The 14255-nt window shown below is 50.4% G+C and overlaps 1 protein-coding gene, 1 non-coding gene and 1 pseudogene across 2 annotated transcripts; all 3 read right to left on the bottom strand.

The window, feature by feature from the left end:
- Positions 1-156: 156 nt before the first annotated feature.
- LOC146184338 (U1 spliceosomal RNA) lies at positions 157-320 on the bottom strand. The gene has a single exon (XR_014709029.1). It is a non-coding gene; the product is annotated as a U1 spliceosomal RNA (small nuclear RNA).
- A 5491-nt stretch (positions 321-5811) lies between these two features.
- LOC146184337 (U1 spliceosomal RNA) lies at positions 5812-5991 on the bottom strand (annotated as a pseudogene).
- Positions 5992-8344: 2353 nt separating this feature from the next.
- LOC146184336 (uncharacterized) lies at positions 8345-10892 on the bottom strand. The gene has a single exon (XM_084608803.1). It carries the CDS (start codon positions 10770-10772, stop codon positions 9507-9509), a length of 1266 nt encoding a protein of 421 aa, XP_084464929.1. The 5' UTR covers positions 10773-10892; the 3' UTR covers positions 8345-9506.
- Positions 10893-14255: the final 3363 nt, after the last annotated feature.

Genomic DNA, 14255 nt, shown 5'->3' with positions numbered 1-14255 from the left:
TGTGCATTCCACGAGGTTTATCTATTTATGATCTGAATTATTACGTAACTAAACTCTCCTTAAGCGAACGACCTCGCATTACCGAAGTGCCTGCAACGGAGCAGCACCAAAACAGCCGCCGATGAGTTATAAAATCTGACTTTTGATGGTATAGCGAGGGGGAAAGCGCGAACGCAGTCCCCCACTACCAAAAATTGCATGCCCCATCTGCCCCAGTTTGGGGTAGTGGCAGGGGTCAGCACGAGCGTAGTGCAATGCCCGCACCTCTCCCTGGAGGCACCGCCTTGCTGATCACGGTAGCCTCGGCACCAGGTAAGTATGCTTGGACGACGTCTCTGCCGCGGAGGCAACCTACAGAGACACCGCCTTCTGCTCAAGTTACGACCGTTGGGAAATAAAAGAACGTGCCTCTCCCTGCTCCGTGTTGCTTGTCCACCCGGAGAATAACAAATGTTTTCTTGCGAACTCTCAAGCTGTTAATTCAAAACTATTTTGTAGAAGCCTACTGACCATTATATGTGCACAAAATAGGCTACAAACTCGCACAACACGCTGGCGTATGTCTCAGTGTTGCTAATAGACATGTTTAACGGGTGGTGGCGCCACCTCACCAGCCTTCCAACTTCTCGCATTCCTCTACTGCGGCAATGCACTGCAGCGTATTGAGCGATTGAGCGTGCAGAGTTCGTGCCCCCAAGCAGTTCGTACCGGAGAAAGTCCCAGCGATTCGCGCGTTTCCGGCAAGAAACCATCCCCGTGAGTCTCGCAAGTGGCGTCACGGACTCCGATCGCATTGTAGTAGTGTGCCACGGGACTATCACTTGACAAGGGTAACGTTGAACCTGCGTCACGGCTACAATCCTCGCCCTCTCAGCAGTTTTTTCTTTTTTTTACTCTTTTCCGGGCTTTTTCTTTCGAACTTTTTTCCTTGTCTTTTTTTTGCGCACGTTCTTTGTAGAGGTCCCGTATTCCTTCCCGATATTCCGCTAACCACGCCCTACCTCCATTTCCCTCTTCGTGCTAACATACATTAAGTGTCCTAGGATTTAACGTGCTTTCTATACCTGCCGTGTTTTTTTTTTTTTTTTTCAATTCATTTCACCACCTTTCTACCTGTTTCTTTTCAACGCACTGACCTGTTTGCTCATCCACGACCCTCGCCTTGCTTTACATAGCGCAAATATGAAAAAGTTAACCCTCACGGTCTGCGTAGGGTTGTTCAATATGAAAAGGAGCAAAGTTATGCCATTCATTAAGTTACCCGTTCCTCTGTCGTTTATGTGTCAAGTATACTTTTTTGTGTGTTTTATTGATTATAAATGTAACGTCCAAAAGTAATTTTCGCCTTTACTTGAGAAAATAAAACGAACCGTCTTTTTGAGCAAACTGATAGTTCCCTTTCATACTCGGAGACAGTGTACAAAGACTACGTGGGGAAAGCAGCGTCAGAAATCGAGCAGGCAACGCAGCTTGTGGAGGTGGCACGCATACGTGCTTACTTGTTTTTTGTTTTTCCTTATAAACCACTTGGCTTAGACGACAATTACTATTTCGAATGAAATTAGAGCATTCTGCGTCTCTCGTACTATACTAAACAGTACCCTAATTTCGGCAATTTAACAAAAAGCACATGCAAATCTGCGTGTATTTCGCTTCGCTCCGAATATAATTCCTATCAGTTTAAACAAATCTAATAAACCACGTGGCGTAGACGGCCCCCGCCGTGAGTGAGTGATGCAGTGGTAAGACGCGCCCGACTACTGTGCCGGAGTTCCCGGGTCCGAACCCGACCACGGCGGCTGCGTTTTTCGATGGAGGCAAAACGAAGTGGCGTCCGTGTGCTGGTGCGATGTCAGCGCACGTTAAAGATCCTCAGGTGGTCGAAATTACTCCGTAGCCCTCCACAACGGCTCCCCTTTCTCTCATTCCACTTTCACTCCCACCTTCCTCCCTTCCCTTACGGCGCGGTTCAGAGTCAGAGTATTCGCGAGAGTTCAGAGAGTTCGCAGACTGGAGTGGCTTGCTACGGAAAGCGGGTGCTTGGCGCCTCAGCAGAGTGGTTTTCGCCCCTTACGAGCAACTGCTGACTGCATTGCGGATGTTGTCAGCACCCTTGAAAACGCCCGCAACACCAGCCAAGTGGGATACCTCATCCTGCTCGACATCAGAAGCGCCTTCGATTGTCTTCCTCACTGGGCAGTGATCGACGCGCTAAAAAAACATTGGTGCCACCGGCCGCCTCCTGAACTTCGTCAGTGCGTTCCTCAGCGAGCGAACACTCTCCGTGAAGGTGGGCAACACCTGTAGTGCCCCCCGTCCAGTGCCATGCGGTGTCCCTCAGGGAAGTGTGCTGAGCCCTTTCCTATTCAACATCGTGCTGGCCCAACTACCCTTGTGTCTCCCCCGTGCTGAGCGCGAGTTTGCGCGTGTGTGTGTATATGCGGACGATGTTGCCCTGTTCGCCTCATCAACAACCCGCAGCAACGCCTCATCGCTTCGCGACCTTCAGCGTGCGCTCGATGCTGTCACCGCGTTTATTCGCAGTGTCGGCCTCGCAGTGTCGGCCGAAAAAACTGAAGCCCTGCTCTACCATCCCCGTGGTGCTGCAGCCCGCAACAAAACACGCCCTCTTCGCCTGGACGGAACCCCCCTGCCTTGGCGCACAACGGTTGTTTACCTCGGCCTCAAAATTGATGCCCGCATCACCTGGCGCCTTGCGGTGGATAAAGTGTGCGCAGACACCAAGCGCATAGGTAAACTAGCGCTTCGTCTCCTTGCCAAAGGTGAAGGAGCCTCTCCCCCGCTCTGTGCAAGAATCCATGAAGCGATCGCCTCAGCCAGAGCATTGTATGCCCTTCCCCTGCTCAGCCTCAGCCCACTCCAATGGAAAAGGCTGGACACATGCCATAGGAACGCCATACGACACATATATGGTCTCCCCAACGGATCTCAGGTGGCAGCGACCTATGCAGAAACCCGCAACATCCCCCTCTCACTAAGAGCACTCAAAACTGCCCTCAACCACATCGAGCGGCTTCACCGAGCACAAGATGGCTCTGAACTTCTTCGCAGAATTTCAGCCAAACCTAACACACGCATCGGTCGTGTCATGTGCCTCTTCCGTGAGATACTGGGCCCCTCTCCACCGCCCCTTGCTGCTCCACAACCCCCACATGAAATCTGCCCGCCCCGCATCTATCAGGGTCTCCCAGGGGTGAAGAGCAAACGAAACACGCCCGTATGCGCCCTTCAGCAAGAGGCCGCATCCAAAATTCACACGGATTTTCGTCACCGAACCCTCATCTTTACTGATGGGTCAGTCCGTCAGCAAGAAAAATCCGCAGCTGCCGCATGTGTGATTCCCGACTTGGACACCTCTAAATTATGCAGGCTACACTTCCCTTCCTCGTCACAAACAGCTGAGATAGCTGCACTCAATCTGGCAGCCACCCTGCTCCTGGAAAGCCCTGAAATTAAAAATGCTGCCATTCTCACCGATTCGAGGGCAGCGCTTCAGGCCCAAGGACCTCGCCTACTGCAAGTATGCGCACGCAACTTCCAACGCCTCGCCGAATCCGGCTGCGATACAGTCCTACAATGGATCCCATCGCACTGTGGGATAGGGGGCAACGAACTTGCTGATGAGCTCGCTCGATCAGCCCACCACCCGTCCGTTCCCATGTGCGCGGACAACACTACATATGACTGTGCTCGTCTTGCAATCGCGCGACACACCATTTCCCACCACCCTGACCCTCGCATCGCCAGCGGCCACCCCTTCCGTGCAGTTAATACTCGCCTCTTCGCCCGGAGAGACTATGTTCTGCTGTTGCGCCTCCGCATCGGATGTGTTTGGACCGGTGTGCGCGCTAGCCGACTACGAGAAATGTCTCCCCTGTATGCGTCGTGCGGTGACGCAGAAACACTCGAACACGTTCTGTGTATGTGCCCTGTGTACTCGCAACCGCGACACCTCCTTCGGGAAGGTTACCGAAATCTTGGACTTCCCTGTGCTAACACATGTGAGATCCTTCACCCGTCTGGCCCTCCCCACAAAGTGCAAAGTGCCCTAAAAGTGCTCCTGTTATTCCTACGGGACAGTGGACTAAGTGCAAAACTGTGAACACTTTCCATCTTCCCCTAGTGCGCAAATTATTGCCAGCAACTCTCACCAATTCAGTGTGCCACTCCCGCGCTATTCCCCGCATAGCACCAGTTCCATTTTTTTTTTTTATTATCATTATTCTGTTTGTGTTTTTTTTTTCTTTAAGTCCTATAAGGCCTTTTTGCACAAGGACCTTCTCTCACTCCTGCGCGCAACCAACTGCCCGCAAATCGTCTAACTTTTATCTCTACCAATTTATGTAATGCCCACAGAATCTTTTTTTTTTTTCCTGTGTGTGTGTTTATCATTATCAATTCCTCCGTTACATATTCCATAAGGTCCCATGCACCTTCTGCAAAGGCCCTATCTCCTCCATCTCAAATAATCCCCTCAGACTACTTTTTTTTTTTTCTCCCTCCACTTATTATTTTTTTTTTGTGGTGTTTATTATCATCAATTCTTCCTTTATATATCCCATAAGGTCCCATCCACCCTCTGCAAAGGCCCTTCCTTCACAGCCTATCTGTTGCATTTCAACTAATGCCCTCAGACTACTTTTTTTTTCCCTCTCTTCTTTTTTTTTTTTTTCTTTTGTCTGTTTAGTATCATCAATTGCTCCGTTACATATTCCATAAGGTCCCATCCACCTTCTGCAAAGGCCCTATCTCCTGCATTTCAAATAATCCCCTCAGACTTTTTTTTTTCTCCCTCTTCTTCTTTTTTTTTTTGTGGTGTTTATTATCATCAATTCTTCCTTTATATATCCCATAAGGTCCCATGCAACCTCTGCAAAGGCCCTTCCTTCCCAGCCTATCTGTCGCATTTCAAATATGCCCTCAGACTACTTTTTTTTTATTATTATTATTATTTTTTATTATTATTATTATCTTATCTCCTCCTATATTATCCCACAAGGCTCTTTGCCCCTTCTGCAAGGCCCCACTCCTCCCACCGCGCGCATCCAACTGCTAGCATAAGCATCCATGACATTCCAAATCTCCCTATCGGATTTTCTTTTTTTTTTTTCCCTTTCTTTAAACCTCATAATTATCTCTACATATGTCATGAAGGCTTTCTCCTTTGCGCGGCACGTCCCCGCTTCAAAATCCACCAATCCTTGTTGTACGAGTGTTTGCCCTTCCATGTTTGGCATTTTTCTCCAGGGGTCCTCGACATTGACTACCAACGACAACGCTTTCGCTCCCCCTTCCTCTCCCCTCTTTCATTCCCCCTTACCCTCTACTCGGCCCCGTAGCGGTGTATCCCTGCAAGTACAGGAGACAGTTATAGGGCCGTGTAATCCCCCCCCTTCTCTTCCCCCCTCAACAAGAATCTCATTATTATTATCTGTCACACAGAGCAAGTGTGACAGATACTGCGCCTTTTTCTTCCAGCGACAGTAGCGATGGTGTACCTACAAACTTGCTCTAGGCGGATAAAGTGCGACTAATTAACGCCGATAAGAGGCAAATGATAGAGGAGAGGAGGGATTCCCCTGATACTTAATATCCGAAATAGACTGCTGAAGGTCATTTCTTACTAAGCAAACCTGTGCATTCCACGAGGTTTATCTATTTATGATCTGAATTATTACGTAACTAAACTCTCCTTAAGCGAACGACCTCGCATTACCGAAGTGCCTGCAACGGAGCAGCACCAAAACAGCCGCCGATGAGTTATAAAATCTGACTTTTGATGGTATAGCGAGGGGGAAAGCGCGAACGCAGTCCCCCACTACCAAAAATTGCATGCCCCATCTGCCCCAGTTTGGGGTAGTGGCAGGGGTCAGCACGAGCGTAGTGCAATGCCCGCACCTCTCCCTGGAGGCACCGCCTTTTTTTTGAAGAGAATTTTATTTTTCATAAACATCTACAGAACACAAGTGTATCCGTCTGGGGCCTTAGCGGACAAAAATTGCAATAATCTTAGAGGTGTTCAATCACGTACATATACACAAATACACATACAAATATACATGCTGTTTCGCTGATAATATTTCTGCACAGCTTTTTTGCTTTGTGGAACTATTTCATGATAACATCATCGAAACGTTTCTCTCACTTGCCTATCTTCCTAGTATGGAAGGATAGGCGCGGTCACTTTACCATTTGCAACAACAATGAATCTCGTTGACCAATGTCGGAGGAATTCTTCCTCCCCCAGCATGACAAGTTCCTCATTCAGGTGAGTGTATAGTAATGTTCTTAATCTATGCAGCATCGGAAACATGGCTTTTTGCGGTCGCCCCCGCAAAACAGCCAGGCCTCTCCGCTTCCACAGTACATACATGCCTATACACATGACAAGCTCTATGAAAATGTCTCTGTGGCGACTCTGCCACTGCATTCTGGCATGAAACATGCGCGTCACTAGGCGCCAGAATGTGCGCGCCACACAACACTCATGCAAAACATGATCTAAGGTTTCAGTGCGACCGCATTGCGGGCATAACGCGGAGCGCGCCACGCCCCACGCTGCAAGGCGGTCGGCTGTTGGTAGTGCCTGCCATTCTCGTAACCAAATGAAATCGCGGACATCCGCTGGAAGGGAGGCTGTGATCAACGGCCTCCGCTTTCTTTTGCTAACCTTCCTGCGCTGGTCATCATCCAGGCGCTGAATAGCTATGTTTTCACATATGTCTGTGGGGGACATTTCCTTGGGGTCACAATTGGGTAATGCGTTCTGAACCATGCGTAGTGATTGTACAATATATGTGTAAAACACTGGTGGTCTCTCGGCTGCCGGACCTGTGCATGAGTCCATTCCAAACAGACGGCGAGAGGTGCCCATAAAATACACAGTAAGTTGTTTGCCACAGTATACTACATCCGCGATGATATCCCAAGTGGCTCTCAGGGCCAGCACGCGGCACATTATTTCAAAGTCCGGGATGCTGAAGCCTCCCATTTTGGTCGGTAAGCGGACCAGAGCCCTTGAAACACTCTCGTTCTTCTCATTCCAAAGGAACGAACCACAAGCAGTAGCTAACCGCTGTAGGACTCTGCGAGGAGGACGGGCCACTTTAGCTACGTAAAAAAGGGACGCCACCACACTGTTTTTGATGAGGTATGCTCGCTCAGAGAAGGGTAAGTGAAACGTTTGAGCTACGTCGATCCGTTTCTCAGCTTTTTGTCTTATTTCTTTCCAGGTGCTACGAGCTACCTCACCGGACGCTAGGAATGTAACGCCCAGGACTTTCACACCATCTACCCAGGCAACACCATCAGGAAAGTCTTCGTTAAAAGCTCCGAAACGCAGTGCTTGGCTTTTTGCCGGATTGAGGCGTGCACCTGATAGGCAGCTATATATGTGAAAAAGACGCAGAAATGCGCTGTAACTATCAATATTCCTTATGAAAAGAGAAACATCATCAGCGTATGCTGCTACTTTCACCTCACCCTGGCCTGGGAGAGGGAACCCGCGTATTGACTTGCAATTTTGAACCTGCTGCAACAAAGGCTCTATGCACAGCACGAAAAGGAGAGATGAGAGAGGACAACCTTGCCGTATTCCCCTGCTCACAGCTATTGGATCACTGGGCTGGCCGTTGATTACCAGGTAAGCTTCTAAATCTGTATACAGCAACCGAAGGGTTCCTATTAAGCGCTCCGGAAAGTCAAAACATTCTAGAACAGCAAAAAGATACTCTCGTTCTACACGATCAAATGCCTTTTCTTGGTCAAGGGATACAAAAGCGCCTGAAACCTGAGTATGTGTGGCAAAGGTAAAAAGATCGCGGGTTAGAGCTAGCGAAGAATAGATTGTGCGGCCTGGTACACAGCATGTTTGGGCATTGCTAATTAGTTCAGGTAAGACAGCTGTTATACGATGTGCTAGTATTGCAGCAAATATTTTATAATCCGAGTTGAGTAAGGAGATGGGCTTCCATGCCTTGGGTTCAGATGGTTCACCGCTACTTTTTAGAATGAGTACGACTCTACTCTCGCGGAATGTTTCCGGTCTAATCCCTTCCGTAAGGAGCCCGTTGAGCATTGACAGTAGGTGTACTTGTATTACTTCGAAAAACGTCTTATAAAATATGATTGGAAGCCCGTCCGGGCCTGCGGCTGCAGAGGCATTCATTCCCTGCACCGCTATCCGAAGCTCATCCGAGGTTATTGGACAGCAAAGATCTTCCCGGAGTTCTTCAGGAATGCGCGCTATACCTGAACAAAATTCTCGAACATCACAGTTCGAGAATTTCGAATCATCACAGTTCGAATCATCAAGGACCGCGGGGTCAGCAACAGGCCTCCCCTTCACAAACAATTCTGCGGCTGTGCGCGAGCTAAGGCGAAGCAGGAGTTGGTAACGAGCTTTTAACTGATTTAAATAGTCCTGCATGGTGAACGTGAGAGGCTCACCACGCCGCACTATGCGTGCTTTCCGAAGGGTGTCGTTTATTTCAGCTGTCAGCCTCAACTTTCTTTCCCGACCTCCTTTCATTAGCTCTGCACGCCAGCTGGCCTTCAAGGAATCCCAACATCGCGGCTCCACTGGGCGGCTGCACGTGTACTCGAGTGCCACACGCAGGGTGGCAACGCTCACCGGATCATATACGAGTGTTGTGTCCATTTTCCAGTGATTCTGAAATGGAGCTGACTGGTGGAATGATAACTTTACTGATACGGGGAAATGATCAGAGATGCGTGGGACATCAGGCGGGAATCTGAGGACGTCACAGCTGGTAACATGAGTGGCTAGATTTTCAGGGAAGTAAAAGCGGTCTAATCGACTCATGTTAGAGCCGCGTTGCCACGTTGCTTTAAATTGGTTACCATGCAGATCTATCCACGCATCTCTAAGCCTGAAGCTACGTATGAGCCGTTTTAGTGCTCGTACGCCTGTGTAAGGCCTGCCCTGTCTGCGACCACTGACATCTCTGTGAGGGTCCTCAACACAGTTGAAATCCCCAACCAGGAAAGTGGGATAGCTATCAAGCATGTAGGCATCGAGTGAATCAAAAAATTCAGAGGTGCAGGAGCGCTGCGCTGGAGCGTAGATAACAAGTGCTCTCACACGACGACCATGCAGGTTAAAGTCAACTGCCAACGTGCGTCCATCAAACCCGAAATGACAATGGGCACCGCGTCGATAAGCAGGCGTAAGAAATACAACCCCGACGCCACTCATAAATGCATCAGTTAACGTAAAAAATGCTTCAACACAAAACCGAGAACAAAAAGACTGAACATCATACGGGGAACTAAAGTTGCATTCTTGTAAAAAGAGAATATCTACGTTACGTGCTCGTGCGAAGTTCACGATCTCCCTCTGTTTGTCTAGGCTGCGCAAGCCCTGAGCATTCAGAGATAGAAGGTGTACAATCGCCATTATTAAAAGAGCGCACGCAGATATTCTGAAACTAAAAAGAGGAAAACACTGAAATGAGGCCATTATTCTAGGGAGAAGTGTGCCCTGACTGCGCCGGGGCACTTGCAATCTTGTGGGGCTTACTGGTTTCAGAGGAGCTGTCGCTTTCCGCTGAGGCAGGGTGTCCCCGTTTCATGCCGTGGCGATCTTCTTCCATGGCGGTGTCCAAGGGGGGTGAACTGATGCGGTGGCTGGGTGGGTGGTCCAAGTCCATTTTTCTGCTTTCGACGAGTAGCTTGCCGACACGAGGAGGCTGAGGCACACACGCAGGCATGCTGTGGCGGGATGTTTGGCCCTCTCGTTCAGCTGCACGGGAGCCGCGTTCGTCAGGGTTGTGCGGTGGCTCGCTAGTACTTGAAGCACTGCTGTCGTTGGGGTTTGCAGCACTATGTGACGCTGGTACGGTCGCTGACTTGGGCGAGCTTTGGTGAGTGGCCTCGTCGCTTGTGGTTTCTTCAGAGGTCGTTGGCAGTGCTGGGAAGTATGTGTCAACTGATTCTGTACCGCTCTCGCTCGGGCATTCGTTGTCTTCCGATTTTTCATCAATTGTGAAGGTGCCAGCGTCCAATTCATCTTCTGTGTTGCCATCCGAGGTGATAGCTGGCACTTCAGGCGTTTCTTGAGTTTCCGTTGCCGCTGCCGCAGCAAAAGATCTTGGTTTGATGCAGTCAACCGTGGCGTGACTGCCAGCACACTTACGGCACGGTTCTTCGCAGCCCTCCGTTTCGTGTCCGAAAATGCCACACCTACTACAGCGGGGGGTGCGGCAGTCCTTTCCGATGTGGCCTGCCAGGCGGCAACGTGAGCACAGCTTCTCTACACCGCGGTAGTCGCACATTACAGTGTAGCCCTGGACTTTTAGAAAATTCGGGATGGGCTTTTTCATCTCTATCCGAGCGACCCGGATGCCTGTACCAACACCTGGCCGACCTTTGAAAGCCGGCTCATGGACATTTTGGACATTGCCGTAAGCTGATAACGCTGCGGCGAGCGACGCATCGGCCACCCACAGCGGCACTCGAAAGACTGATACGTGAACAATTTCTGGACCAACGCTGACTAGCGGTACTGAAACGCCATTAAGCAAAATAGCGCCTCGGGTCTTGAGCTTCATGGCAGCGCTGTTGGAGGCAGCAGCGACACCAAACTTTACACCTCCCATATGTTGGAGGGACTTAATTCCGGCTGGGCCGGTAACTATTTCAAGTGCATCGATGACATCATCTACGGTGCTGCCATCTGGTGCATTGATAATGAAGCAATGAGCTTTGGGCGGGGGGGCCGAGTAGACCATCTTACGGCACGGCGGAGCCCTGGCTCCCACGGCGAACTGCTGTGGTGCCCGGGCGGTCGACTCGGCGAAAGGACTCCTGGCCTGAACCGTTGGGCAGAATCCAGGGGCTGCCTTGAAGATCTGGACGCAATCCGGCAGACTAACACCTCACACGGTAACCTCGGCACCAGGTAAGTATGCTTGGACGACGTCTCTGCCGCGGAGGCAACCTACAGAGACACCGCCTTCTGCTCAAGTTACGACCGTTGGGAAATAAAAGAACGTGCCTCTCCCTGCTCCGTGTTGCTTGTCCACCCGGAGAATAACAAATGTTTTCTTGCGAACTCTCAAGCTGTTAATTCAAAACTATTTTGTAGAAGCCTACTGACCATTATATGTGCACAAAATAGGCTACAAACTCGCACAACACGCTGGCGTATGTCTCAGTGTTGCTAATAGACATGTTTAACGGGTGGTGGCGCCACCTCACCAGCCTTCCAACTTCTCGCATTCCTCTACTGCGGCAATGCACTGCAGCGTATTGAGCGATTGAGCGTGCAGAGTTCGTGCCCCCAAGCAGTTCGTACCGGAGAAAGTCCCAGCGATTCGCGCGTTTCCGGCAAGAAACCATCCCCGTGAGTCTCGCAAGTGGCGTCACGGACTCCGATCGCATTGTAGTAGTGTGCCACGGGACTATCACTTGACAAGGGTAACGTTGAACCTGCGTCACGGCTACAATCCTCGCCCTCTCAGCAGTTTTTTCTTTTTTTTACTCTTTTCCGGGCTTTTTCTTTCGAACTTTTTTCCTTGTCTTTTTTTTGCGCACGTTCTTTGTAGAGGTCCCGTATTCCTTCCCGATATTCCGCTAACCACGCCCTACCTCCATTTCCCTCTTCGTGCTAACATACATTAAGTGTCCTAGGATTTAACGTGCTTTCTATACCTGCCGTGTTTTTTTTTTTTTTTTTTCAATTCATTTCACCACCTTTCTACCTGTTTCTTTTCAACGCACTGACCTGTTTGCTCATCCACGACCCTCGCCTTGCTTTACATAGCGCAAATATGAAAAAGTTAACCCTCACGGTCTGCGTAGGGTTGTTCAATATGAAAAGGAGCAAAGTTATGCCATTCATTAAGTTACCCGTTCCTCTGTCGTTTATGTGTCAAGTATACTTTTTTGTGTGTTTTATTGATTATAAATGTAACGTCCAAAAGTAATTTTCGCCTTTACTTGAGAAAATAAAACGAACCGTCTTTTTGAGCAAACTGATAGTTCCCTTTCATACTCGGAGACAGTGTACAAAGACTACGTGGGGAAAGCAGCGTCAGAAATCGAGCAGGCAACGCAGCTTGTGGAGGTGGCACGCATACGTGCTTACTTGTTTTTTGTTTTTCCTTATAAACCACTTGGCTTAGACGACAATTACTATTTCGAATGAAATTAGAGCATTCTGCGTCTCTCGTACTATACTAAACAGTACCCTAATTTCGGCAATTTAACAAAAAGCACATGCAAATCTGCGTGTATTTCGCTTCGCTCCGAATATAATTCCTATCAGTTTAAACAAATCTAATAAACCACGTGGCGTAGACGGCCCCCGCCGTGAGTGAGTGATGCAGTGGTAAGACGCGCCCGACTACTGTGCCGGAGTTCCCGGGTCCGAATCCGACCACGGCGGCTGCGTTTTTCGATGGAGGCAAAACGAAGTGGCGTCCGTGTGCTGGTGCGATGTCAGCGCACGTTAAAGATCCTCAGGTGGTCGAAATTACTCCGTAGCCCTCCACAACGGCTCCCCTTTCTCTCATTCCACTTTCACTCCCACCTTCCTCCCTTCCCTTACGGCGCGGTTCAGAGTCAGAGTATTCGCGAGAGTTCAGAGAGTTCGCAGACTGGAGTGGCTTGCTACGGAAAGCGGGTGCTTGGCGCCTCAGCAGAGTGGTTTTCGCCCCTTACGAGCAACTGCTGACTGCATTGCGGATGTTGTCAGCACCCTTGAAAACGCCCGCAACACCAGCCAAGTGGGATACCTCATCCTGCTCGACATCAGAAGCGCCTTCGATTGTCTTCCTCACTGGGCAGTGATCGACGCGCTAAAAAACATTGGTGCCACCGGCCGCCTCCTGAACTTCGTCAGTGCGTTCCTCAGCGAGCGAACACTCTCCGTGAAGGTGGGCAACACCTGTAGTGCCCCCCGTCCAGTGCCATGCGGTGTCCCTCAGGGAAGTGTGCTGAGCCCTTTCCTATTCAACATCGTGCTGGCCCAACTACCCTTGTGTCTCCCCCGTGCTGAGCGCGAGTTTGCGCGTGTGTGTGTATATGCGGACGATGTTGCCCTGTTCGCCTCATCAACAACCCGCAGCAACGCCTCATCGCTTCGCGACCTTCAGCGTGCGCTCGATGCTGTCACCGCGTTTATTCGCAGTGTCGGCCTCGCAGTGTCGGCCGAAAAAACTGAAGCCCTGCTCTACCATCCCCGTGGTGCTGCAGCCCGCAACAAAACACGCCCTCTTCGCCTGGACGGAACCCCCCTGCCTTGGCGCACAACGGTTGTTTACCTCGGCCTCAAAATTGATGCCCGCATCACCTGGCGCCTTGCGGTGGATAAAGTGTGCGCAGACACCAAGCGCATAGGTAAACTAGCGCTTCGTCTCCTTGCCAAAGGTGAAGGAGCCTCTCCCCCGCTCTGTGCAAGAATCCATGAAGCGATCGCCTCAGCCAGAGCATTGTATGCCCTTCCCCTGCTCAGCCTCAGCCCACTCCAATGGAAAAGGCTGGACACATGCCATAGGAACGCCATACGACACATATATGGTCTCCCCAACGGATCTCAGGTGGCAGCGACCTATGCAGAAACCCGCAACATCCCCCTCTCACTAAGAGCACTCAAAACTGCCCTCAACCACATCGAGCGGCTTCACCGAGCACAAGATGGCTCTGAACTTCTTCGCAGAATTTCAGCCAAACCTAACACACGCATCGGTCGTGTCATGTGCCTCTTCCGTGAGATACTGGGCCCCTCTCCACCGCCCCTTGCTGCTCCACAACCCCCACATGAAATCTGCCCGCCCCGCATCTATCAGGGTCTCCCAGGGGTGAAGAGCAAACGAAACACGCCCGTATGCGCCCTTCAGCAAGAGGCCGCATCCAAAATTCACACGGATTTTCGTCACCGAACCCTCATCTTTACTGATGGGTCAGTCCGTCAGCAAGAAAAATCCGCAGCTGCCGCATGTGTGATTCCCGACTTGGACACCTCTAAATTATGCAGGCTACACTTCCCTTCCTCGTCACAAACAGCTGAGATAGCTGCACTCAATCTGGCAGCCACCCTGCTCCTGGAAAGCCCTGAAATTAAAAATGCTGCCATTCTCACCGATTCGAGGGCAGCGCTTCAGGCCCAAGGACCTCGCCTACTGCAAGTATGCGCACGCAACTTCCAACGCCTCGCCGAATCCGGCTGCGATACAGTCCTACAATGGATCCCATCGCACTGTGGGATAGGG

Source organism: Amblyomma maculatum, chromosome 7 (assembly GCF_055883805.1).
Source record: "Amblyomma maculatum isolate TAMU_Amacu chromosome 7, ASM5588380v1, whole genome shotgun sequence".
NCBI classification, from domain to species: domain Eukaryota; kingdom Metazoa; phylum Arthropoda; class Arachnida; order Ixodida; family Ixodidae; genus Amblyomma; species Amblyomma maculatum.
Note: the sequence above shows the minus strand (reverse complement) of the source record. Positions and strands in the feature narration are given on the sequence as shown.

Bases quoted from the DNA above. Each gene is read 5' to 3' on its own strand.
- LOC146184336 (XM_084608803.1), bottom strand. From the start codon at position 10,772: ATGGTCTACTCGGCCCCCCCGCCCAAAGCTCATTGCTTCATTATCAAT.